The sequence below is a fragment of the Sebastes umbrosus genome, chromosome 1 (assembly GCF_015220745.1).
Source record: "Sebastes umbrosus isolate fSebUmb1 chromosome 1, fSebUmb1.pri, whole genome shotgun sequence".
NCBI lineage: Eukaryota > Metazoa > Chordata > Actinopteri > Perciformes > Sebastidae > Sebastes > Sebastes umbrosus.
The window spans coordinates 42,279,817-42,306,620 of record NC_051269.1 but is presented as its reverse complement, the minus strand read 5'-3'; the positions used below and the strand labels follow the sequence as shown (position 1 = coordinate 42,306,620).

The 26,804-nt window shown below is 44.3% G+C and overlaps 1 protein-coding gene across 11 annotated transcripts in view; it reads left to right on the top strand.

The window, feature by feature from the left end:
* iqsec1b (IQ motif and Sec7 domain ArfGEF 1b) overlaps positions 1-26,804 on the top strand; it is a 222,108-nt gene that overhangs the window by 168,401 nt on the left and 26,903 nt on the right. Inside the window, exon 1 of one of the 11 annotated variants that reach the window (XM_037783363.1) lies at positions 22,262-22,433. The exons of the other annotated variants lie outside the window; for them this stretch is intronic. Within the exon in view, the coding sequence (XP_037639291.1) occupies positions 22,375-22,433 (59 nt within the window). The 5' untranslated portion in view covers positions 22,262-22,374. Of the gene's footprint in view, positions 1-22,261; positions 22,434-26,804 lie in introns of those variants that run through there. 11 annotated transcript variants of the gene reach the window in all.

The window sequence follows — 26,804 nt, the reverse complement described above, 5'->3', positions numbered from 1 at the left end:
CACCAAGGAGACTCTACTCCGTCCGGGGATAATGATTCTGATTGTGAGGTTGAACGGAATCCAAACCTTAAACACTGACTCATCGCCGCTGCCGCATCACATTTTGTTTTCATCCTCAGAATTGAGTCTTCATCGTTGTGTTTCGGAGAAGTGGATTTTACGGGGCTCATTTGAGGCAGATCAGGCTGCTGAATGATGTCTCGTTTCACATATGCTCGGCGTGGGAGGATAATCCAGCTCTCAGATTTGTTTGAAAACGAGCATCGGTAAAGGCTTTGTTTTGTCATGCTAAACTTTGTAAGCTCCGCTACTGTCTACCCATAAGCCCTTGCTTTTTACATTTGTTGTCTATACCTGGACTGATTACATTTCCTAACAAAGTGTCCTCACCTAAACTTCAACAGCATTCTTTATTTGCTGAAAGGCTTTTTTAGAAGTGTCCTCTTGTGGTCGTGTTAACTTTCACACCATTTAAAGGGACAGTGTGTAGGATTTAGTGGCATCTAGTGGTGTGGTTGCAGATTGCAACCAACTGAGTAACCCTCAGCTCACTCCTCCCCTTTCAAGACTCCGGTAACGTGAGCCGCCGAGTAACAAACCGCGGTAACGCTGTTCGCCTCGCTCAGAGGTCATCCTTTACCATAGTAACACTACTTTAGGAGCAACAGAAGTCAGACGGCGGATGGCGGTACCTCGAAATCCTACACACACTGGCCCTTTAGTGAGAAAGTAGCGGGAAGTTGCCACACCAAACAGTGGTGTGGCAAAATTAATTCGGACATCCTCGTGAAGTAGGTGGTGATGGCTGCCATCTAGTTGCGGCTAGTTTTGTTCTTGGAAAGATGGCGAATGGTGGTACAGAAAATTGTCTGGTGCAGCACAGCTAACTAGGGCTGCGTGTCAACCTTACGTCGATTGAGGAAGGGCTTTTCTTTAGCCAGAAGACGAAGCTGGAAAAACAGTCAATCTGTTTATTAAATTATCAAACAGCTGTCAATGTCGCCCCCAGATGTTTTACAGTTGGTTTGAAATAAGAAGCTTGAGACTGCAACATCAGTCATGCACAAAGTACCAAACATAATCCATTCAGTTTAACCTTCATCAATCTTGTTTACTTTAACTATAAATCTTATCCTTTGAATAAAATGGCCAGTTTTCTACTGTTACACAATGACCTAGGCTTCTTTTGACAAAAGAATTCACATGTCCAAGTTCACAAAATGATCACTATAAGAAAGAACCACCCAGATTTACTTGTGTGGTACAAATCCACTGATTGCGGCAAACAATCCAGCTCCTCAAGCAAATCCATAAAAAGTAGAGATTTAGATAAACTGGCGATACGCAGGCTGTTCTCAAACACAGTTCGTAGCTATTCTTACGAAAAGTAATTCACTGTAATTCATATTTATCCCACAAAATCATTTTTTTTCACGTAATCATGAACCGGGAAGTATAAAGAGTAGGGATGCTAATTTTTAAAAATGTTCTTAACCGATAACCGACCCTCGTTAACCGATTATGAGTCCCCAGTTCACCGTCCGGGAGCGTTAACTTAGCAGCTACGATGCTGCGTGTAGTGTCGAGGACATGCAGCCACTTTCCCAGTAAAAGTCTCCACCGCACATTTAGTTTAGTTTAGCAGGTTGTCAGCTGTGTGTCTGCCCGGCGGAACTTTAGCGAGTGTCCAACAAACAGTGTGTGTGTTTGTGCTACGTTAGCATCTCTACCATTGCCGGACGCTTCGTGCTCGCCACCGCACACGTAGTCTGAGTAACTTTAGTGAGTTTCCAACAGACCGTGTGTGTGTAGGCGGTGAGTGTGAGTTTGTTGGTGGCGTTCTAGCTGTGAACGTAGGTGTAGCAGTGTGTGTACAGTTTATTTGTCGGTGAATAAATGCTATGAAACTACAACTCCTCCGCTCCGCTCAAGCGAGCTGGAGAGACCGGAGCCGACTTCCTGTATCCTGCAACTCCAGCTCCGCCTCTTAAGGTGGAGCTCCGCCTCTTAAGACGAACCGCTCCTCTGAGCCGCTCAGCTTTTTGAGTTAATTATTAACATTTCTTTTAACCGTTTTAACCGATAGCGTTAATCGGTTAAAATGCTTAATGTGGGTTAACGGTTAAACGGTTAATTATGAACTTCCCTAATAAAGAGCGACAAATGCCGTGTAGGGAGGAGGTCAGGGTGGGTGGGTGGGTCACAAAATACGGGACTTTGGTCCAGAAGACCACCTAAACATAACCAAGTTGTTTCCTGTGAAGGCAGAAGTTTATTTTGAAAAGACTGTATGCATGTAACAAGCGGACATTGCCGAATGTTGCTGGACATTCGTTGGAAAACGAACAAAAAATGAGGAATAACTTTTGGTAAGATCTCATCGTATGAGGACACATTGCGATACGATCACTTTGTCATGATTATCTATCACTATTTAGTCATTTAGGTATGAGGTCTTGATGAACAAACTTCACATTTCTTCACATTTTACTGCATCTCTGAACACATTTTTGCATCCGACCAAATACACTGAACGTGATTGTGTAGCCGGTATAAGACAGTCCTCTGCCTCTCTCTCTGCCCGGTGATAACATGCATGGTTCAGCCAGTGTGCATGTGGATTACAATCTGTTTGTGCATGCCCAGCATCGGCCCAATGGGCGTATGGGATTGGTGTCAACAGGTTGCCATAAGGCTCGGTAACATGTGGCAGGGAAAAGCTGCAGGGGATTATTGTGCTGCTGGTGCTCCTCCGTCTCTTAGATTTATTACCACCATTACTGTCAGCAGACATAACAGGCGTCCTGGAGACGCTGCACAACGTGAACGATGGTGTGTCATATTGTTTTAGTTTCACTTGTTTCAACCAGACTGCAGTTACAAGTGAACTATTGCTCCTAAACATGACAGCAAAGACGCTACACAAGAGAATATTCCATAATATTACAAGCTGTGGCTGCAGTGAATGTTAGGCTGAAAGATTCATGCTAGTTTCCTCTGGGATGAAATCAGGCTCACACTGTAATTGTGGGGCAATTTAACACGTTCTGGATGTGTAATTTGGGTCCGTTGAGCTTGTGAAGTTGATTATTTTGACCTCAGATTGAAGCGATTTGCAGGCTCGAAGCCCCCTGTAGCTGTTTTTTTTACTGAAAAACACTTTAATTCAGATGTGTTTCAGATTAATATATGCAAAAATATAACAAACACAATGCACAGAAACATAGATGAACCCTGTTTTTGTGATTGTGATTCTTCAAACTGGGATGCATTTAGATAAGCGCCCAGTTGACCTAACCTTATGAGGTTGCCCCGGTTCATTTGTGCACATAAATTACAAGAACAGGGGCTCTAAAAGCCGAACATTCGATAAACGGGTACTTGAGTTGAGGTGCCCTGGTCGCCTATAGGGGATTAATGCAGCGGATGAACTGCAACGTCTCCGGCTCAAGTTCGCCGGAGACTTTTATTGCTTGTCATTCCCCATCTCTCTCGCCCCTCATTTCCTGTCATCTTTCTATCGTTCTACCGACCAAAGAAAATAGTTGTCCTATTTTCTCACCTGTGCTTTCAAAGACGTCTCTCTAACAACGTAGCCTAAAGTATGAAACATGTCAGAGGTGTCGGTGTCGGTGGTGGTTTTAGAATCAAGTAGCAGTTGTGTGTTTTTTCCACTGCGTTTGTAGCCAGATGCTCCGTGGTGATTGGGGCTCGGCTGCCGGCTTTCCCATGTGTTCCTACCGCAGGAAAACACTTCCAGAAGTTCAGATGATCATTTTCCAGACAGTGGAATGTGAAGAGAGGAGATGCACCGCAGGATGTACCTCTGGATACCACAGTGTCAAGGCCGTTACACACCGGCCACCCATTAATTTACACGGCAATATATTGTTTCAAACTGTTATTTTTATGATGAATACTTTCACAAAGAACACGAATACTACGTGGTAAAAAAAGCATAATTGTTTTTCATAACAAGGTTGATTTTCTGAGTTTTTTTGTACCGCCAATAAAGGCATCAACCAATCACAATGTGCGGCACGGGTTGAGCTGCGCCTATATATTAATGAAACAACAACACGGAGGCTCCGTAGTCCAAACCAAGAAAGCAAACTTTATTACTCCTTTCAACCTTGACAAAGGCAGCACAGACCAGATCCACTCCTTTCCTTCATACATTTCACAATAAAAGCCTGAGACATATAATATTCACAGACGAGTATTTTACATTTTCACACCCTGGAGTGAAAAGGCCTTTAGACTAGCAATACCTAATCTCTATAAACAGATTCTGCATAATGCAACGGGACAAGATGTTGGTATCGGAAGTGTTCTTGTTTCCGTTTTTAGTCCAAGTAGTATTGACCAATCAAGTTAGAGCAGGCTTCGGTTGAATGCAGGTAAACAGTCCGTGTAGAGAGCAAAAGAGGTGGAACACGTTAGCCAATCTGGGAACCCAGTGGCTATCGTCTGATGATGATTTAGCTTCATCTCTCAACTCCAGTCTCGCATTTCAAGTTGCTAATCAGACTGTAAACAATGAGCGGCACACAGAGGAGGAAGTCTTGGCCCGGATCTCCTCCGGCTACACCGGAACACCAGAAATATAGTCTGTTGCCCCCAGAGGTTAAATCATCGTTGTATGAGCCAAATTCAATTTGTAGTGAAATATCGTTTATTATGTTGATATTTACTCATATATACTCATTCTATTTTGAATATTACAAGTATGTATGTTTTTGTTACTGTAAGAAATACACATAAGGGCCTTTAGGACAGACTGACGTCACTTCAAGTACACTTTGTGACAGTTAGTAGCAGCTGGGCAGAGTGGAGCCGCACGGTTTCCTGACCGTATTGTGTAGACTACATGGTGGAACGAGTTGTGGATTAATCTGTGGACTGTTAAAAAGTGTGTCGAGATAAACAGCGGCGTTTTTGGGAAGAAATGTTTTTGTTTTCACCAACTTGTACTAGGGAAAGCGGATCAATAAAAATCCCTTTTTGCTTTCACCTACGAGCGGTGTCAGTGTGAGCTGTGTGCAAAGTACAGAAACACGTCAACTCAAGGTTTACACTCTGCTAGTAGGTTGTGGATGCTACAGTCGTTAAACCGATAGAGAAATAGGTTCCGAGATTGAGCAATACCAAAACTTGTCACATCCAAGAACTCCTCCATGATGAACACCTACACTGAATTCAACTTCAATCTGTGCTGCAATCATTTTCAAGAAATACTTTTTTGCATTCCTCAGTTTTTTTAATTTCCATTGAAATGCACCAGACACATTCCTCATGGCCACAGTCCAGCTTCATTTGGTGATAATCTCTTTCCATGGAGAGGAAACTGTGTGGTGTTTTTAGGTGTACAGGTGTCCTCAGGGAAGGGAAGGGAGACACAGGAGGGTGGAGTGATCCTACCCGGCGATTATGTTTACACGGCAGGTCCTGTCAGGCTGTTCAGTTGGCACATATTCAGAGACCGCATTCATCCCCTCAGGAGAAAGATACTCTTCTGTAGAAAAACATTATTGTCTTCGGAGAATTCTCGCTGAGACAACAACTAAAGTCTAAAAAACAGCCAGAGGTACGGTAGACACCAGTGCACTCTCTCCGCCTCCCACATCCGGCCTCTGGTTGACGAATAGTCGCCGGGGTCATGTGGAACTCACCTCGCTAAAAGCTGTTGACAAATGGTTAAAAGGAAGCCCCCTCAAAGGTAGTTTGTGGAAAATAATGACTTGAACGGAGTACAGAAATGTTCCTTCCTGCTCTTTTTGATATATTGAACTGTCCCGTCCTTAAAAACAATTACCAATATCTCCTCTTCATGACATCCATATTTCTCTAGCTCGGGGAAATAACTTCTGCTGACTGTCCGAACCATATTTCACCGGAATGGAAAGTTGCTGAGATTTTAGTGTTCTTCTTGGACATAAATGAAACTGATCCTCCCAACCGTGCTGAGGCCGTATATTAGAGGTCCTTCAGGGTTACCTACCACTCTGACAGACACTCTACATATGCTGTCATCCATGTAATAATCATCAGCGTCATTGTCAGGCAAATGCAGCAGAAGCATTTAGCTTCCCTTTTCTGGGAAAAGCAGCAGTCGTCACACCTTTCATAATCTGTTACACGAGATCTTTGTTCTCTGGTAGCGTTTAGTTTGCAGCGTGACTTTGCATGTTTGAACACCGCCCCGCTCGGCCTGCTCGGATATGTTTTTGGAGGTTCATCTTTTTAGACGGCAGGAACATCCCAGACGGGAGCGCAACAAGCTGACACAAGTTGTCTTTACACGGTGGACTGTGGAGCAGCAGGGCCCCTCGGTCTGGAGATGTGCAGAGAGGAAGTACTGGTTCAAAAGGTTAGCAGGGGGTCACATCTGAAGAGGAAGTGTCCAAGGGGAGGAAAACGGATCTCCAGGGGCGGGAAGAGTCAACCAGAGGTCACTTCATCACAAAGTCCAAGTGCTCAGGATATATTAAGACACACAGGAAGCGTTTTAGTGGCTCAAACAGATTCCTCTTAAATCCTCCTCTTCGTCTTTAAAGACAAAAATAAATCAGCATTTTGTCACACCACAGAAAAATGTGTTACGAACCACTCAGTCAGATTTGAATGATTAAAAAAAGTATATAAAATTAGCTTTTAAAATCATGGATAAATCATCAGTATTCTTTGCTCTGAGATGCTGAAACCCACAGGTGGGGGAAGGTGCAGCCTGTCAGGATTCCTCAGTAGCAGCGAGTGAAGAGGGAAGAGCCCAGCGCCGAATCACCGTCGGAGACGGGCGGAGTGGGAAATGTGGCGTACGGAAGACCGTTTGACCGGTGTCGCTCAGGGGCCTGAGTTCGGTAACGGCCCCCGTTGCGCAGTCTGCCCCGGGGAATCAACTCAGCGGGTTAGTGACGGCCGCTCAGTGTGGGAGGATCCCCTCGCGGGACCTCTCCCCGGCGTTGGCTGGCCCCCGAGGCGGTCGGTCTGGCTCTGGGTGAGGGTGGCTCGCGGCTTCGTATAAGAGTCTTGCTCTACCGACTGAGCCGAGATAACCCTTTGGGTGGGGTTCTGTTAACGATGGTTCCACAGCGTCATCATCAGTTTAATGGTCTAACTCCACAATCCAGTACTACAATGTTCACAGTCTTTTCACATGTTTTCAGTGATCTTTTTCCAACATTTATAATGACTTTAGAAACACATTTCCTTTACACAGCCTTTTAAAAGAACTGGCATCACCTCTGTCTCCCTTATGTTGGTATGCATGAGGAATACTTTGGACCTGTTTATGTTGCTCATAAAGACTAATATTGACAGCTCTGCCAGATGGGACACACAATTAGTCTAATTAACAAATGCTGCACGGACCGACAGGACAGGACGCGCTCGGCGGCAACATAGATCGGAAATGCAAATGCGGTGTTTACTGGCTTAGCGACGATTTGATATGCTCGAGCGTGATTTAAGGCGAGCGTTTTCTAAACCTGCATCAGCAGATTTATGTGAAGTAGATTGTGCAGATTGACTTGAACATATGGTAGAGAAGTCTTTTTGGAGTACCAGGGATTAGACTCAATAGATGCAATGAATGGGAGTCAAATGATCGGGCTACAGCATCAGTTTTATGTGTCTCTAGATTGTGTAATGGTTTTATAAACTCTTTGCTGATAATCCTTCAGGAAGTGAGAGAGAATTTCTTTCACTCTTAAGTTTATTTTTTTTACCATTTACTACCTTTTTACATTCATGTGGATAAATAATTGCTTATTTACACATTCAGCAGACATTACATTTGAAGTGGTGTTTCTGGCCTCCTGGTGAATGTGAGGCCCACATTCACTCCTTTCAGCTCGTTTTTGGTCTCCACCAGCTCCTGTGGAAAAAGTCTGGCTCCTGAGTTGCTAGACGTGTGACACTCTTCACTAGCTAGTCGCTAACTTTGTCTGCTAGCCATTATGTGCTGGGTGCAGTGGGCTTAGGTCTGCTGGAAACAATGGTGATGAAAGTCGTGGAAAGCCATACAGTGAATGTGCTAACCAAAAAACATGTGCTGAAAGTGGCTAAAAAAGCTCCTATTGATGAATCCGGTAACCGCTTTAGTCTGTTCTAAAACCATCTAGCGGCGCCGCCATGACTGGTTTAATCAGTCAGCTCCTAGACAGTGTCTTTAGCCCGCTAACGTTAACTACGCTACACTAAGCAGTGTTAACTTAGCTAACTTGTTTCACCAGGCTAACGTCAAGCAGCTGAGAACTTCTCAGGTTCCTCCTGAACTCCTGATTTTTAGGTTGTAGCGGGCTCAACCGATTTTAAAGCCAGAGTGAAGATACTGGTATCATATGAAACTACGAAACCTGATGAATCCATCGGTACCAACCATGTCAGACTAGCTTGTAGTGAAGGAGGTTAAATAACACTCCGAACTTACGCTCAATTTTGATGAGGAAAAACTGTCATGTCCATGTTCAAAGGGGTCCCTTGACCTCTGACCTCCAGATCTGTGAATGATAATGGGTTCTATGGGTACCCACGAGTCTCCCCTTTACAGACATGCCCACTTTATGATAATCACATGCAGTTTGTGGATGCAGCTGTTGTTGCCTGTTGGGCTGCAGTTTGCCATGTTATGATGTGAGCATATTGTTTTATGCTAAATGCAGTACCTGTGAGGGTTTCTGGATCAATATCTGTCATTGTTTTGTGTTGTTAATGATTTCCAATAATAAATAAAAACATACATTTGCATAAAGCAGCATATTAGCCCACTCCCATGTTGATTAGAGTATTAAATACTGGACTAATCTCCCTTTAAGGTACATTTTGAACAAATGTGTGATTAATTACCGGTAATTGTGATGAACTATTTTGATCGATTGACATAGAAACAAATGTATTAATTTAAATAGATCAAGCTTTAGATAGTTGTGGTTTCTGCAGCAGAGATCACACTAATAAAGTTATAAGTGGTAAAAAAATGCTCTGTGTTTGTCCGTCTCGGTACTTTTAGGTCATTCAAGTTGGAAGAAGCATGAGTTATTTTGTGGCTCTCTGTATTAGTTATAAGTATTTGTAATTTGATTTTAAAATGGAAAACCCCACTCAGCCTCTCAGCCTGTCGCACGCTGTCTCATGAACACTGAGCTATATTTGCTCCGTCAGTATTTAACTATAACTCAGTGGGCGTGTCCCGCTCTGAACTACTTCCCTCTTTCTTTAAGTTCACCCAGGAGGTGTCAACTGACAGCAAGAGAGGGGAGCTGTAGGTGCCACGTTCTGCATTTTTTTACACTCTGCAGTAAAATAAAATAGAGAAGTATTTGGTGTCAGATATTCCGCCTGACGTGACGACTGGAAGAGATAATTACAGGAGAAAACACAGTGTAGTTTTTCAGTGTCAGGAGGGTGGAAGCCAGAAATAATCAGCCAGGGTAATCAAGTGTGTCACACCAGGCTGCCACTCCCTTTCCCCGCTGACGGGCAGGCACACACACAGCCGGCACAACGCCGTCACACAACCTTTCTACCAGTTCAGCCCTGTCGGCTCTCCTTGGCAGAGGTGAGAGCTCCAGCAGGAGGGCAGGGGGAGAGAAAGGCAGCCTTTATTACAGATGCCAACATCAACAGCAACCAGAGCCAGCGAGTAGACAGAGGTGCTGCCTGTCCTTCAATAGCCTCAGTGTGTGTGTTCTACTATATACGCCACAGAAAGAGGGACGGACGGGGGCCGGAGCTGGCAACGCAGGGCTGGGTGGTGCATGCTAGTAGCCACACCAACCAGAACTACATCCATCCACGCTCCTCTGGAAACCCATCAGTGTGAAGGAGAGGAGTTCTGCCTTTTGGACATCATCCTGGAATCAAAACTTTAGGTTAGGTTGACACAGATCTGGAGTCAGCTGTACTTTACTTGAGCTTCTGTACGATGAAGGTATGTCTCTCATCCTCCCTGTAATCTTGTTGTGGGTTGATTTTGATTGTTAAACCTCGAGCATCTCTGGTATCCTTCATGTCAGTGCCACTGTGCTGCATAGAGAGAAACTGTTCCCTGGAACACAGAATGACATTTAATTTGTCTCATTTCCATTTCTGTCTCTGACATTTTGCGGACTATATCCCGTTAGGCCTGAACCAGATGGGGTTCGGCTCTTCCTCTCTCCCGGTAGATAATAGACAGTCCTGTGCCTCGCAGCAGATGATGTACAGCTGCTACCCGATTCCTTTCCCCCTCACTTGGATAAAATGCCCTTGAAAGCAGCACAAGGGGCAGCGGGCGGATCCATAGCCCGTCACGCCCGCTCAGCTCGGACCTCACACTGCATCGTTTTAGCCCTGATGGGTCCTGCTCAGAGCGGACGGCGTAGGGTTCTGCCCATCAGTCACGCTGGCAGCAGCTCTGCCCACTCGGTGCCGTGATGAGCAACAAATGACATGAAGGGGAGGATGAGGAAGACGGAGCTGTAGGGTTACGCAGCAAATTCTGCTTTTCTCCCTTCTTTCCCCGTTCACCTCTGGCCCGGTGTCGGCCCATCATACAGTTGTTGTTGTTGTTGTTGTTGTTGTTGTTGTTGTTGGTGGTGTCCGCAGGCTTTTTGTCATCACAAAAAATCTATCTTTTACTTTTCAGTACCTTAGTGAAACATTTAATTCAGTATTGACGTGTATAAACTAGGGTTATTATAGAAAACTGAAACTAAAATGAAAATAAGCCGTAAAAATATATATTTAGTAAACTGAAACTAAATAAAACGATATCCTTTAAGAAAACTAAACTGAAACAATATGACCTGGTTAACAAGCTAATAAAAATTAACGTAAATTATTTTTAACTATCATATATCACTGTCGAAAAAAGGAGATACCATAAATTTCCCTCATCTCTCGTGACGTTGAACCACAGAAGTTGAACGGACTTGACCGTCTGGGAGACGGCGCTGTGCCGCAATTGCTTCACACTAAAGCAGTGCCAAGATTCAACATGAAATAATTAAGGGCCCAAACACGCCAAGCCGACATCAACGAACTAGCGGTGATGAAGGCCGACTGTTGCGTCGCCTCATGTCGCCTTTGTATTGGCCAATAAATTGCATTTGAACACACCGCTGGTACAGTCTATTTTGAAAGGACACTATGCATGCATAGTGCATATGCATATTGACACGCCGTCCCCGGTCCGTCCAAAAGAAACGCAAGAGGGGAACCCCGTGGGGTCGGTCTCCGATGCCGAGGGGCGCTGACCAAGCGGCGGTATTTGAGGAGTTGAAAATTCTAAACTATTATTACATTCAGTGTTTTCATCAAATGCAAAATGTAATTTCCTCTAGAGGGTGTTAATGTGCAGCTACCAGAAGAAGTTGGAACAGAGGGACACAGTCTGCAGAAGTGAGTGGAATATTATTATTCAGGGAAATGAAAAGTTGGCAGTTCTCACAGTTCTCCAGCCCACCTGGCATTAAATCCCATTTCATCCAAATAGTCTGACGCACCAGGTGCCAGGAACAAACGATTTCACATGCACTGCTGACGACAGACGCAAAAAACAGACACTCGACCGACGTATTGAGTCAGGTTCTGGGTGTTTGTGTAGCTGTTAGGCGCCGCTCCAGACGCCACACACGCCTTGGACCCTCAAAAAGAAAGTGAAAGAAATCCATGAAAACCTCAAACCACATTTAGAAACTCCTGCAAACGCACAACGTTTTCCAATGAATTTAATTACTCACCTCAGCCTCTACGTGACTGTTCTGTTACTCAGTAGTTTTAAGTTTGTTGTTGTAAGATGAAAATTTGGCGAGCCTGCTTGTTTGGTTTGTTTCCGACTCATGTGATCCAAACATTTAACAATAAATGCAGAGCGTTGTAAAGTCCAAAAGTCAACATTGAAACATGAAAAAGATAGATGTTATCATTTTTTAAGTTCACATGTTTTTATCTCACAAATATTCTGTTTCAATCCATATTTGTTGGCGTTTAGCCTTTCAAAAACAACATTTTTTTGTTTGCCCGCACACAGAGGAAGGCACTGACAAGTCATATTCATTAAAGAAAGTTGATTTATTAAAAGAAGACTAATTTAATATACTCAATCACTTTACTCAAATTGTTGATTTTGTACGAGGATTTGTCATTTCTTTTGGGGTGATGACGTCAGAAAATATCGGGTGGGGGGTAGGGATGCACCGATACCACTACTTTTTTTCAGACTGAGTACAAGTACAAGTACTTACATTTGGGTACTCGCCCATACCGAGTACCGATACGAGTACTTCTCTGTGTCTAAAGACCCTCGTTAACAGCCAGCTGGAGGGTGTGAGCGACACACGGCAGGCTGGGGAGTCCCGCATACGAGGCGGTGCGCCGCCACCGGCTCTAGGTCGGCTTGGAAAGGCTCGGGCCGTAGACAAGGGTGCAAGCAAAGCCTCGTGGCGCAATGAAAGTGAGGGCCGGCGCGCGTTGGCTGAGGTGGGATCCCGGCCCCGCGGGACCCGAAAGATGCTGACGAGAGGTTAACGCCACGCTGCCGTAAGTGGTATCGGTGCTGTTGTATCAGAGCCGTTTTGTGAGTATGAGTACATGAGCACATTATCGGACCCCTAGTGGGGGGGCGAGGGGCTCATCTCTTCTTAGATACAAGTAAGGAGGGCTTCAAGGAGGTTTGGGAACCACTGCTTTATACTACGTTAGTTGCTCTGCCCGTCTAATAATGAGGCAGATGGGTTGACATTGGAGTTGGTTGAAAGCCCGGTGCATCTCAAACAGACGCTGGAGGATGCCTCGGTGTGTCGGTATCAGACGCCGAGGGTCACTGACCACGCTGATGTATTTGACGAGTTGGGAGCGAGAATGAGTCGACTGTTTCGATGGTCAAGAATCAGATTTTAAGCCAACATGAAAAATTGTAAAGGTTTGAACATCTACAAATCCATGACAAATGAGCAAAGCTGTGTGATGCAGTCAAAACCTCTTTAGTTGTAGTGGTTGAAGAGTAAAATCAGGTGGCACCAAATTACTAAAGTGATCCAGATATGAGGATGTAACTGGTGTGTGTACTCTTACTTTTATTTTTAGTCTTCATGTCATGAACTGTGTGTTCCTCTTCGAGTTTAACGTGCCTTATCTTTTCCATTCTCCTCCTCCTCCTCGATGTTTTGTCTTCTCCTCCTTCACACATAGCCGGCGTCCGTCCATCCTCAGACACAGTCTGAGCACGCTCAGCCGCGCTGCTCCTCCTGGAATAGCAAAATGTTTATGAATACTAATGAGGCAGCAGCTCGTCCACCAGCGCCTCAAGTCTCTGTCACTGTGAGGCTCTCATCTGTCCTCAGTGCAAACCAAACATGTCAGGGAGTGTTGTGTAGTTCTGCACATGACGAGAGAGAGACGAGCCGTTTGTGAATGTTATCGAGCTTCACCTGCTGGAATCTGATTGTAAGGGAGGTTTTTTTCTGAGCATGCCGATGATGCAGTGTCACTCTATATCTACGGAGGACATCTGAAGAATGCTTCCTGTCCTGAATCATGAGATAGCATCAGGGTAGTTCAGATTGTGTGCACGGCGCTCAGACCTGACAATAACCAGCACTGGAGATGGGAACTGATGATAAAAAGCTCAACCCTGCGGCTGAGCACGAATACTGAAAGTCAGGCACCATGTCAGGATTTATGCCTGGCCATGACATTGATTGGTTTTTGAGTCAGAGGCAGAGCTATACCTTATTTTCTTTCTCTCGCTGAGATTAAATCTGCCTGGATTATTTTAAAGGATAAATTTGGTTTATTACAACAGCCATTTGTCCCCCAGGGTCATAGCATCATTTGTGTATGGACTTAAAAATTCTTGAAAAGTCTTAAATTCAGTTTCATCAAAATCGTCTTACAAGGTGTTCATTTATTGAGGTCTTACGTAACGTCAAATGTATGTATAAAATGTATGTTATATTGAGCTGTTGACAGAATTTACATTATACACATATTAACCTACAAGTGTGATTCCAGTGGATTCTGCAGGAGTCTGGTAAATCTTTCTGTGTGGAGTTTCACTCAACATGATTTTCGCGGTCGTTAGGATGTGCGCCGCTAAAAGAAGCGTCTGTTGCTGCGTTGGCCTTCTTAATCAGTTTGGTAAACGGAGACTGTTGCCTTTTAAGTGTTTGTTTTCAGCTCCTTTACCTTCTGTCTTCGTAGACCAGCTGGAAAGTCCCGTGAGAAGTTGCTGTGGACTTTGGTGAAGTGGCGCTCAACCCATTACTCATGAAATAGTATATCTTTTGCCTTTTATTGACTATTCTCTACAGTCATAGTTGAATTTGGTGTGCGCTTGCTCGTCTGCTAACATCGGCTAACTTTACGGCGTCTCTGGTGGAACCAGACTTGAACGCAGCGTAACTCGTTTAATTGACAGCTGATTGTGTCAGAAGGGGGCGGCATGTCTGTGAACTTGATTGGGTAGAAATCTAAACAAGTTTACAGAGTGACTTTGTGTTATCAAATTTCTGTACATGTTCTTTGAACCTTTAGCGAGCCGCTCAGAAATGGCTCGCGAGCTACTGGTAGTTGGAGAGCTACCTGTTAGAGACCCCTGCTTTAAAGCTACCTCAGCCTCTACCTGAGGTTCTCAGTATTTTTACCTCTCACTACAGTGCTGGTGGCTTAATGGTGTTGGTTTGGCACCAGAGCCTACGGACGGCTCAGGAACAGGAAGGAAGAAGAGTTACAGCTGGAGGATTAGCAGAGATAAGCTGAATAACTGCACACTGGTCAGAGGGGCTACCAGCATCAACATCGAACAGACTCAATGCCATATGGTCATCAACATAACATCCATCTGAATCAGCTCCCAACGCTGCAGCTCAATGGCTTTCACTTAATGGGTGCACAAATGTATGGATGCTCGCATGCAGTCGGTTTTTAACATGTGGTGCATCTTCTATGTGTTCTACGCTGGCCGGGAGCAAACATGCATGTGCATCATGGCAGCCAGTGGTCGGTTAAGTTAATCCTCTCTCTCTCTCTCTCTCTCTCTCTCTCTGTCTGTGGTGGAGAGGCTTGAGGCTGAGAGGGCAGGGCCACCGCCTCCCTCTGAAGGCCACACGTGGGTGGGTTCTGAGCTCAGGGATTACAGGGCTGAACCGGAGCCAAACAGCTTTACAGCGGACAGACAGTCGGCCTGCCGGGCCACGCTCGGTCCGGGGCTGTGGGTGACGCAGCTGGAGGCCGGCCAAGAGCACGAGGGCTGCCGCCGCCTACGTCTCTGTTTTCATGTCAAAATGCACTTATTCCCCGTAGTGTCTGTAAACAGGACATGACTCTTACACGGGAGATAATTATACATGTGCTGACATATTATTGGTGTGCCCTACGCAACTGTGAAAACACGCTACAGTATTTGCTCCAAGTTGATGTACGTAGGCAGGGTGATGGAAAAACAGCAATTATGAAAGCACTTAGTTGTTTAAATAGTGAATGTTTAGCTCTGGCTCGTAATTAAGGTGAAGTGGATTGTAGAAAGAATCAGGTCAAATATAATCGAATTTTTCAAGCTGCAACAAACACACCAACACCAACCGTGGAATCGTTAATGCTGCTTTCGGTACCAACAGTGACCACGGCAGCCGGGTCGCATGACAAGGCGTGTGAATGACACGATAATATGCAGGGGAAAAGCGTGAAATAAGAACGGCGTTCTTGCTTTAGGCATGACATTTGTACGCCATGTAGTCTGAACTGACTGCAGTGTAAATGCATCTGCATAAATATGCTACGCTCAGAGCTGATGACGTAGAATAAAAAGTGAGAAAGATCATAGTTTATGACGATTAATCGCAAACGATTCACACATTTTTATCTGTTTTAAATGTACCTTAAAGGAAGATTAGTCAAGTATTTAATACTCTTATCAACATGGGAGTGGGCAAATATGATGTTTTATGCAAATGTATGTATATATTTATTATTGTAAATCAATGAACAACACAAATCAATGACAGATATTGTCCAGAAACCCTCACAGGTACTGCATTTAGCATAAAACAATATGCTCCAATCATAACATGGCAAACTGCAGCCCAACAGGCAACAACAGCTGTCAGTGTGTCAGTGTGCTGACTCGACTATGACTTGCCCCAAACTGCATGTGATTATCATAAAGTGGGCATGTCTGTAAAGGGGAGACTCGTGGGTACCCATAGAACCCATTTACATTCACTGGTCTGGAGGTCGGAGGTCAAGGGACCCCTTTGGACATGGTCATGACAGGTTTTCCTCGCCAAAATTTAGCATTATTTATTCTCCTTGGCGAGCAAGGAGCTAGTATGACATGGATGGCACCAATGAATTTCTCGGGTTTTTAGTTTCATATGATACCATTATCTTCACTCTAGTTTTAAAACTGAGACGCTACACAAGTTGCGTTAATGCGTTAAAGGAATTAGTGGCGTTATCACGTTAACTTTGACAGCCCTACTTACGTTGTTTCCGTACATATTATACTTAGTTTACGTATTTATGTATTTATTTAAAGGCCAACCGTGACGTAGTTTTGTTGCCCCCTGCCGGTAGGCTACAGTATATTCACACCTCGGCGAAGGAAAACGTGACACAGACATGCTATCCTCTGGTGGACAGGCGTGTCAATTACACACTTTGGCGTGATACAGGGTTGACCACATGCAGGTGACATCTTATCAAGTCCTCATCAGGTGAACCTGGTGAATGTTTTGCGTTGTAGCTTGATGAACTAAAGACTGATTGTGTCCCGCCATGTGAAGTGACATGATTGGACACAATCAAACCGGTACGTGGTGCAGCCTCTGCTCTGTATGATATGGTGCCATGTAATTGCATATTTTGTCAGAGCTCCGTGTTGAAAGATGTGCCTCCCCGCCCCGGTGCCTCTTATGCGGTGAATCTCGGCGAGCTCCTCGTGTTTCTAATCAGCGGCGTTGCATCTGGAGAGGTAGCCGTGTTGCAGACACATTTGTCTGCGGTCACACAGACCGGTCAATTTACTTACCAAGCAGAGCAGAAAATGCAGTGTCTGTCAACGACTCTATTTTTGTCCCTGCCAGATGAGAGCCGGTCACGTGCGTGAATGTATCAACGCTGTGGGAGTGGCGTAGTGTAGCGGGAGGTGAGCAGGGAGGGGGTGGAGACATTTGGACATCGTAGATGGAGGTAGAGGAGGAGAGTAGTGTCGTTACTGGTGGTTATAGTTGGACCGGAGCTGTGACGCCGTCTGTCCAGCCAGCTGAGGAGCTGTAACTGATGTAGGGATTAAGACAAGGACGACGGGTCCTGCTGTTTCCACTTGGAGTCTGGCTCAGAGTGTGACAGGTGTGTCTGAAACACAAGCCCAGAAAAGATCCATCCGGTGTTGAGTTGTCTCTCTGCAGACTCGCTGTGTAAAGCACTCGGTCGGAGTAATTCAGCTCCTCTAGAAGGACCAGCTGCTTGATGAATTCCTCGTGGCTTTTTAAGTGCGACCTAGAGATAATAAACACACGAGGAAGCACATAATCAATGCAGTGACATGGACACAAGTATTCTGACTTGGGATATTACCATACCAGAAATATAGTAGTCGATACCAATTCAATACCGCGGTACAAACCAAAAGTAAAACAATAAACCCTGTGTACTTCAACACCCATTCCTTTATTACTGTCTGCTTACTGGTTTTTGTAGGAAGTTAAACAGGTCATAATTCCCTCTCTATTATCTATTATATATTACTGTGAAAACATCTGGATTTATTCAAGTTTCTCTCAAAAAACTACATTTTACAAGATTACATTAGAATTTACCTTCACTCCAATTCTACACTTTTACTGAATAGAGCCTGAATGCATCATAATGTAAATCAATGGCACCTCCCGTTAACGTTAGCTGTTAGCTCCTTGCAGGACTGTGCTGGTCACCGGCTGCTAACAGCTGACGTTAACTAGCTCTCGTCCTGCAGATTTCAACACAGATCTCTTGTTAGCAATGTGGCATCATCTGGGAAAAACTAGGGGATGCGTCCCCTGGATGTGTCCATAGTGAGTTTACTGCATCCCAAATACATTTTATATCATCAACGGGACGGCGTAAGTCTCGAGCCCTGACGGTACCTACTGTACCTGCGGTACTGTAGAAAAACGAGTACCGTCACGTTTTCAGAATTTTGGCATTGACTTGGTAGCAGAGTATCGGTTCTCTTGACATCCCTAAATCTGACTATAATAACACGAAGGCAGTAAACATAACTCTAGTAATGTTTTTAGTTATTCTTGTCATGTACCAGCCTCGTCTGGTTTCTTCAGGTGTTGTCGTTCTGCACACACACCTCAAAGGTCATGAGGGGAACCTGATGGTATATTTGAAAGCAGCATAGTTAGCATTGTTGGAATAATACAATGAGTATGAGCAATGAAGTTTATGTCAGAGTCTCTGTATGTAAATCAGTCACCCTGAAAAGTCCTAAGCACTAACAAACACTAGTGATGTAGCAGTGATTCCCGACCAGAGGCACCTGCACTTTATTGAGACATTCTCATTTCTTGGAGAACAACAGCGCGGCGTATTGTCGTCACTGTAACCGGCAACCAGCGCAGACGCTGCACAGAATTACTGAGTGGACGGATTCACTGTTTATTCATCAAGAAATATATCCAAGCACGTAAATCCCCCTACAACCACAAATTGTTATTTTTACATTTCTGTCTGATTACGTAGCGACGCTGGTGACGCGGCGCTCCAACGCGGAATAAAGAGAAATTGGAGGTCCATCGTTTTGCCTTCCAAACAACCAGACAAACCCAGCGACGGAGTAGCGCTCCGTAGCGCTCTGCTAGTAGAAGCAAAGAGTAATAGCAGCATGGATTCTGCTCAGCACTTCAGTCACCCTGGATTTGACGTCGTTGTTGTGTGTCACGTAGCGAGTGATGCAAAAGATTCATCTGTAGAAATCCGATTGGAATTGCATTTTAAACCACCTCCAATTGTGGTTTGGATCCGATTTGCAAAAATCACATTTCATGTGTTTTTTTACGATGTCCAGATTTTCTAAAATCAATCTGGTTAACCTGTTTTTTTCCATTTTGGAGCTACTCAAAAGCTTCATTCCAACTTTTATTTAATCATTGTAAATGCACAATCCCAGTTGAGTCCACGAATCATTTTCAATCTGTCACATAGCCACGGTATGGTGACGTTAGCATGTGGCACAGATTCAGACTCATCTGTGAGGTAAAAATACTCCTCTCCTAACTACTGTATCGTCTGGCTATTCACTGTCAAAAGATAGAGATGAGAGGGACAGAAATAGCCCAAGGTCTGATCAAAGGCAGCTGTCTCAAACGATCCCGCTCTGCCATCAAACAGATGTGGTGGGTGTTAACGGCTGCTGCTTTACCTTCAGCTTCACGGCCACCGTTAATGCTAAAGACGGTGTTGGGCCAAGTGTTTGAATTAATGTTGACCTTAAACTAAACTCTGATTTGATTGGGTCCAGGGATCAAGTGGCAATTTCAGGTCTTATTCAGTTTTGTGCATCACTTGGACTCAGTTCAGGTTTTTACCAGCTGTGACAGCGACGCTGGTATTGTTTTAACCTTGTGATGCCAAAAACACATCAGGCAGCGGCGAAGCACAACCCGCCACAATAACCACGTTTCTGTTTCTGGGAGGTGTGTGCATGTGTTTTGTAACAACAGCTCAACATGTCACAGGAGTCAAAGAACTCTGTTTACCGATTGGCTGCAGGTATTCTCTTTTAGTTTGGCCACACTTCGCCGCCAAATCAAATTGGCAGAAGCTCACTGAGCTGAGAGTGGTTGTTACAGCTTTCCATAGACATTGCATGGCAGCTCTGGTGTTTTTTCAGCATGACTTATCGAGGCAAAATGTGGTTCTGGAGACACCTACTGTAGCGGGAACTACCACAGAGGATGTTTTGAGAGTTTTTATATGTCTGTGGACGGAAATTGTCACCGTCATAGCGTTGCAAGATGCAGTCACGAAACTTCGAAGTTGAGATCAGAACGAAGGCAGAGTTTAAAGATGGGTGTGGTCCAAGTACGGGGGCCGGAAGTAAGGTGGTAGGAAGTAGAGAAGGGGCCTTCATTTGGCATCAAGGCTGGTGTTATCCAGTGGGTAACCTCTGGGTCTGAGAAGTGAAGCCCTTAAACTGTAATTCTTTCTACCAGCCAGCAGGGGGCGACTCCTCTGGTCGATAAAAGAAGTCTATGAGAAAATGAGTCTCCTTCTCTCTTGATTTATTCCCTCAGTAAACATTGTAAACATGAGTTTATGGTCTCAATCTCTAATTTCAAGTCTTCTTCAATACAGCATGATGTTCATTTAGTAAATGATGGTCCCATTTAGAGTCAGATAGACCATAAAGCAGGGGATGCTTTAGGGCGGGGCTACCTGGTGATTGACAGGTCGCTACCACGGCTGTGTTTTCGTCGTACAACTTTAACCCTTTCACAGTGTGTTTTCACTTCATGAAAGTTAATTGTAACATTTTTGGTCGCCTAAAAAAAGTCTTACTCAGCGTTCGGTTGTACTTATATTAGCTCCACCCTCTCGTGTCACTTCTGGTTGCAAAAAAACAAGATGGCGACAGCTAGAGGCTTCAAAACAGCAGTCCACAAACCAATGGGTGACGTCACAGTGTCTACGTCCACTTCTTATATACAGTCTATGGTGAGATCCCAAGATGGTGTTTAGTTCATTGTTTTTTATACAGAGATCATATTTACTGGCTCTGGTCCAGATCTCCCTGAGCTCCATGGTTAACATCGTCCAGAGTCGCACCTCCAGACTGGAGTGTCAGGGAACTTTGTATCCACATTTGTCCTCTGAGAGATCATCTTAACTCCTTTTATAGTTAACTATAATGAGCTCTACATTCTCAGCATCGCTCTCTCTGCTGCTGCACTTCACATGAACCTTCACCATATGGGAAACATTTAGCTCCTTTTGATTAAGCTTCTTTAATGGCCCATAAGAGAGGCATTCTGCACCCGCTCCCTCTTCACTCTCGCTTATTGTGAGCTGTAATTAGGATAGTTTTCCATGTTATATAGAGTCATTAAGTGTTTGTTTTGCTCGAGGCATGTATGCACTGAAGATGTATGTACTTCACCAGAGGTCACGGTGCACAATCAGACGTTTTGAGGCGGATCTCTACCCCAAACCAAAGCTGAGTTATCTCAGTGCGTCACGCTGCACGGTTGCTTTGGCTGATAACATCTTTGTGTCCACTTGATACACGCCCGTTGTTTGGGTAATGATGTCATTATATGGAAATGGATCGGTCCCTCACTGCTCACTTTTTGGGCCGAGGCGTGGGAATAGGAGTGGGGGGGATGTGAGTCAAACATTCCCTATTAACTTTATTTGTTTAAAGGATAGCTCGGCGGGTCAACTGGTGAAGCAGCTGTTGCTTGTTCTGCGTTGTCTGTTAGAAGACTGGTAGTGGTCATTTTAGGCCCTCTTTTTACATCAGTGATCAGCAGTTGTGATTATCAGATGCTGTATAGACACTTTTTGTGTCAATGTCATGATCAAGGTGTTAGCTGGAGGCAAAACAAAAGAAAGACTGGAGGCTAACGCTAGCAGTGGGCTAAAGTTACACATCTAACATGTCCTCTTGCTGTGTTGTTGGGTGCCAGAATTTAGATATCACAGACATCTGAGATGACAAACTGTGATTGGAGGCTCTAGTGAGCTACAATATCAGAGAAACGTTTCAGAGATGGAGAGAAAATGTTGCTAATAAATGGCTCACGGCTGCGGTTAGCAGAAGACTAATTTATTAGCCAACCCTTTCTCTCCATCTCTGAAACGCTTCCCCGATATTGTCCGACTCTCTTTCTGACTGACTTTACTGAAGGATAGTTAACTATAGACATCCCAAGATTTATACGCCCTCAGAAGTCTGAGGACGGTTCCAGCGAGGTCCACATCACTGCAGCCGTACCTCCACAGTTAAAGCAGTTAAAATGATCTATCCAGGGGTTTCCCAGCCAGGCCGCCCAGATTCTCTTGCTATTAACAAAAGCCCATCTGATGCAATCAGCACCAGCGCTTGCTCAATCTTCCAGTTTTGCGTCTTACTCGCTGCCCCTTCCTGTTTAAGACCCTCCTCATCTGCAGGGCACCAGCGCTCCCGCTGCCACACGACCCAGTTTCCCCCCGGAGGAATTCCCTCCCTCTTCCTGCAGAACGCCCCTCCTCACCAGGCTCTGGAGGAACTAAGGCCAGAGCTGGAGAAGGTGTCCGAGAGAAAGGAGGCTGTGTGGTATCGAAAGGCTGCATTTAGCCCAGGGATGGAGTAACGGAGGGTTAGGGTGGTGCTGATGGGTCCGGTGTAGAGACTCAGAAGGCAACATGTGGTGTCTGCAGTGTGCCTCTGACAGGTCCTTACTGGAGCTGGACTCAGACAGCTGGTAAGCCCAACTTTGAGTGTGTTTGTGCCGGTGCTGTGTGTAGAAGTCAATACTTTTTAGTGGCTGCTCAACATCTACTTACTCTCTGGATTTGTCTCGTGATGCAGGTTGTACATTTCACTGACGGTTCCTCCTTTATTCAGGGAACTGCTGCCAAACTCAGATCAATCGGGAAAGCATTTATTAATTGCTTGTTGCTCCTTATTGGATGCGGTGGATTTTGTGCCATGAGCAGAGCTGCTGATGAGTTTCATTTGAGATGCGGCAAAGCATCGGGCTTCATTGATGAGTTGATTTTCCGTCTGCGTGGCCAAACAAGTGAATGCAGCCGAGTCATATTTTACTGTCCTCCATCCATCCAGCGTCCTCTAACTCATATTTAATCAACTTATTCTACGAGTTACTCACTCGTGAAGAAATACGCAAGACAGTCGGTGTGAATACAACCAGAAGAGGCAGGTTGTGTGTGAGTGAGTGGCAGGTCGGAGTAATTAATTCATCACCGCGGAGCGACACAGTGGGAAGAAGGCTCCACTTGAGGAAGCCACTCAGCGGCACAATGAGGGGCGTCTCCAGGGGAGGTGTTGACACCAGAGCTGTCCTCACATCACCCACTGCATCCATCCCATCACCTTCCACTACAAACACCTCATTAAAATTCTATCAGCCAGCAATTTATGCAAAGTCATGGGATGCTGCGGCCCTTTGTGGGTCGGCAGAAGATGAGGTGCACAGCTTCTTATGTGGATGTAATCCCTGACATTTAGAGGGGTCACTCTGTTCATTTTACATGCCAAAGTTAATTTACCAGCCACAGGGAGAGAGATACGCAGCCTGGGAAAACAGTTGTATAAAAAGTCTTCTGTGGCTCTGGAGGAGCTTTGTTAAGTCAGGAAAATGATTGGTTTGGAATTGGGAGTAAAATGGGAATTGAAGTGGACGTTTACCAGACAGGGAGGGTCTCGTGAACAACGCTATTGAGTTGTATTTATGGCGAGTGTGTGATCCATTGTTTTTTTTTAGCTTGACCCAAAACCCTGAATAGCTCAGATTATCCACATTTTTTCTTTTTTTTTTTTTCTTCGTGGGCGGCTGTGGATCAGGAGGTCGAGCAGAGCGGTCGTCTACTAATCACATGATCTGTGTCTTCAAATAGGAAAACTTAAAGGTCCCATATCGTACTCATATTCAGGTTCATACTTGGATTTTGTGTTTTCTACTAGAACATGTTTACATGCTGTAATGTTAAAAAAAACACTTTATTTTCCTCATACTGTCTGTCTGAATATTCCTATATTTACCATCTGTATGAAATGCTCCGTTTTAGCGCATTGAAACGGAATTGCGTTGCTTGGCAACAGCTTGGGTCCTTGTTTACTTCCTGTCACCTGATGTCATTCATATACACTGCAGACGCTGTTTACATTTAAAGGTCCCATATTGTAAAAAGTGACTTTTATATTATAAAGCAGGTTTAAGTTCTACATAAATACTGTGAAAGTATCGAAACGCTTAATCCAACGAGAAATACACACAGCCGGTATTCAGAAACTGAGCTTTTGAAACAAGCCGTAAGGATTTCTGTCCATTTGTGATGTCGCAAATATACAATATTTAGACCATTTCAAAGTTTTAAATGTAAACATTCTAAAAGTGTCCCAGTTTATTTCCTGTTGCGGTGTATGTGAATGACATCAGCTGACTGGAAGTAAACATGGACCCAAGCCGTTGCCTAGCAACGCATTTCCATTTCAATTCCGTTGAAATGCACTAAAACGGAGCGTTTCAGACAGAGGGTGAATACAGGTATATTCAGGCCGACAGTATGAGGAAAATAAAGTTGTTTTTTTACATTACAGCATGTAAACATGTTCTAGTAGAAACATAATATATAAGTATGAACCTGAAAATGAGCATTATACGTCCCCTTTAAAACAGGGCTGTCAGTCGATTAAAATATTGAATTGCGATTAATCGCAAATTAATCACACATTTTTTATCTGTTCTAAATGAACCTTAAAGGGAGATTTGTCAAGTATTTAATCCTCTTATCAACATGGGAGTGGACAAATATGCTGCTTTATGTAAAAGTATGTATATATTTATTATTGTAAATCAATTAACAACACAAAACAATGACAGATATTGATCCAGAAACCCTCACAGGTACTGCATTTAGCATAAAACAATATGCTCAAATCATAACATGTCAAACAACAGTGTTTCACAGTATTTATACAGCACCTTAAACCTGCTTTATAATAAAAAAAGACTCACTTTTTTACAATATGGGACCTTTAAATGGAAGCCTCTGTAGTACTGTATGATTTTATGGCACTGTGTGTGACGTCGAGACAAAACAGAAAGTAAATTTCCTCTTATATTATGATGACCTTTCATTGCATTAATAGAGGGCAAACTGAGAGGATGACTCCCAGTTTGTTCAGAATGAGGTTCCCTCGGTCCTCTTGACATATTCTGAGAACTTTGGACTCTCATTCTTCTTCTTCCTCTGACCTTTTTATCCAGTTTGCCTTAAAACGGGATTTTCCGGGGGAAGGATATTCATTTTAATGAGGCTGGATGAATGCTCGGCACAGACTGTAGAAGTCTCTCAGTTAGTCGACAGGTCCGTCTCTCCGTTCTGAGGGAATTGGATCAGTAACGCTGTGAGTGCCGGGCTGACTCAACCTCTGTGCTGCAGGAACAAGAGTCGGTTCATACGTATTGAAATTTGAAGTCTTTTTACATTTTGCAAGGAATGGTTGCCCTCATCCACCCTTTCCTTATTTAGGTGACGTTCTTTGAGTTTTTTTAAAACACATTGCACGGTTCTTTATTGTGTAACTAAGAGCAGAACATCGGAACAACAGAAGACATAAACACAACTTAAGTGCTGTCATGCTTTCAGTCCGAGCACCTCGAGGCGTCATTTCAGGCATGCTAAGCCTCTCCTCCATCTAAAGGAATGGACTTTTCCAATTAGCCAGCCTCTGCTGGAGCAGACGTGTTAAAGCTGCACCCTTCAGTCTAATTAAAGGACCTTTTCTGTCTGACTAGATTTGTTCCTTTTGGAATTAAAAATGTGTTTGAGATGAATCATGGGCAGGAGAATGAAGATGCACAGAGGGTTTTTATAACGAGTGTCCAGCTCCGAGAGAAAAACATTTTCTTTAATAAACAACAACATAATTGGTTTCTCGTGGCGTCCCAAATCCGTTAGAAATGACTGTTACAAAAATGTAAATGTAACCGTCTTAACTGCCTCCGGTATGGTGAAGGTGATGTTACTTTTAGGCACAAAAGCGACATGGATAAAGAGATGCTTTGCTGATTTTCAACCAGCTTTGTATCAGTGTGGGTAGTATATGCAAATGAACACTGTTGAACTTCCCTCCCTTTTGCCTTCTCTGGCTGTTTGTTCGAACTACAGATTGTACTTTAGCATTTTGTATGCCCGCCCCCACAGCTCCTCACCGCCCGAAAATCAAAAGGTTGAAAATGCAGTCATCATGGTAGAGAAAAAGCCAACGTTGACTGTTTCTAGGAAACTGGAGAGCCAATCTGCTGACCAAAACCTCTAAAGTTCACCAGATAGATACTAGAAAGTTAACTGGGGCACAAAACAAAATGTTAAAGTAATACAAGACGTTTGTTTTAGGGGAGTTATGTGCTTCGCTATATTCGCAGCCGGATGCAGCTATGCTAATAGCTTCCTGGTTCTACAGCTCCATACTTAACGCACAGACAGGATCATGGTCCTGGTTTTGTTATTGAACTCTTGGAAAGAACACGGTTAAGTAATTTCCCAAAATGCTGAACTATTCCATAACGAAGTTTAGCGATAACGCAGCCCAGTCGCCAGGAAAAAATGGTGGCATTGTACGATCCTGCAAACCAGGGATACGTTGAATGACAACGTTTTTGCATTTGGTCAGAGCAAGTGATGCAGTACGGCGAGCGACCATTACTGAAAGTTTCATGGTATAATAACGAGTATAACAAGTGGAGAAAGTCCACTAATGCTCACACCAGAGCAGCGGCGAAGTGCTGGCTGCCATGCAATGTCTATGGAAAGGTGCCGTGGCCACTCCCCAGCTCAGAGAGCTGCAGCTCTTAGATTCTGCGGTGGAGTGCGGCCAAAGAAAAGTTGGGAAAAGTTTAACTTTTAGTGGCGAAGTGGATGGGGCAAACAAACACAGGACTTTCACCCAGAAGGCTGGTGTTCGTTATGTAAGAAAGTCCGCTAAGGGTGGTTATTTACGGTAGTGACGTTCTTATCTGAACACAAACCATGATCTTTTTTCTAACCTTAACCAAGTAGTTTTGTTGCCTAAACCTAACCAATCGTTTCACAACGTTAACCACGTG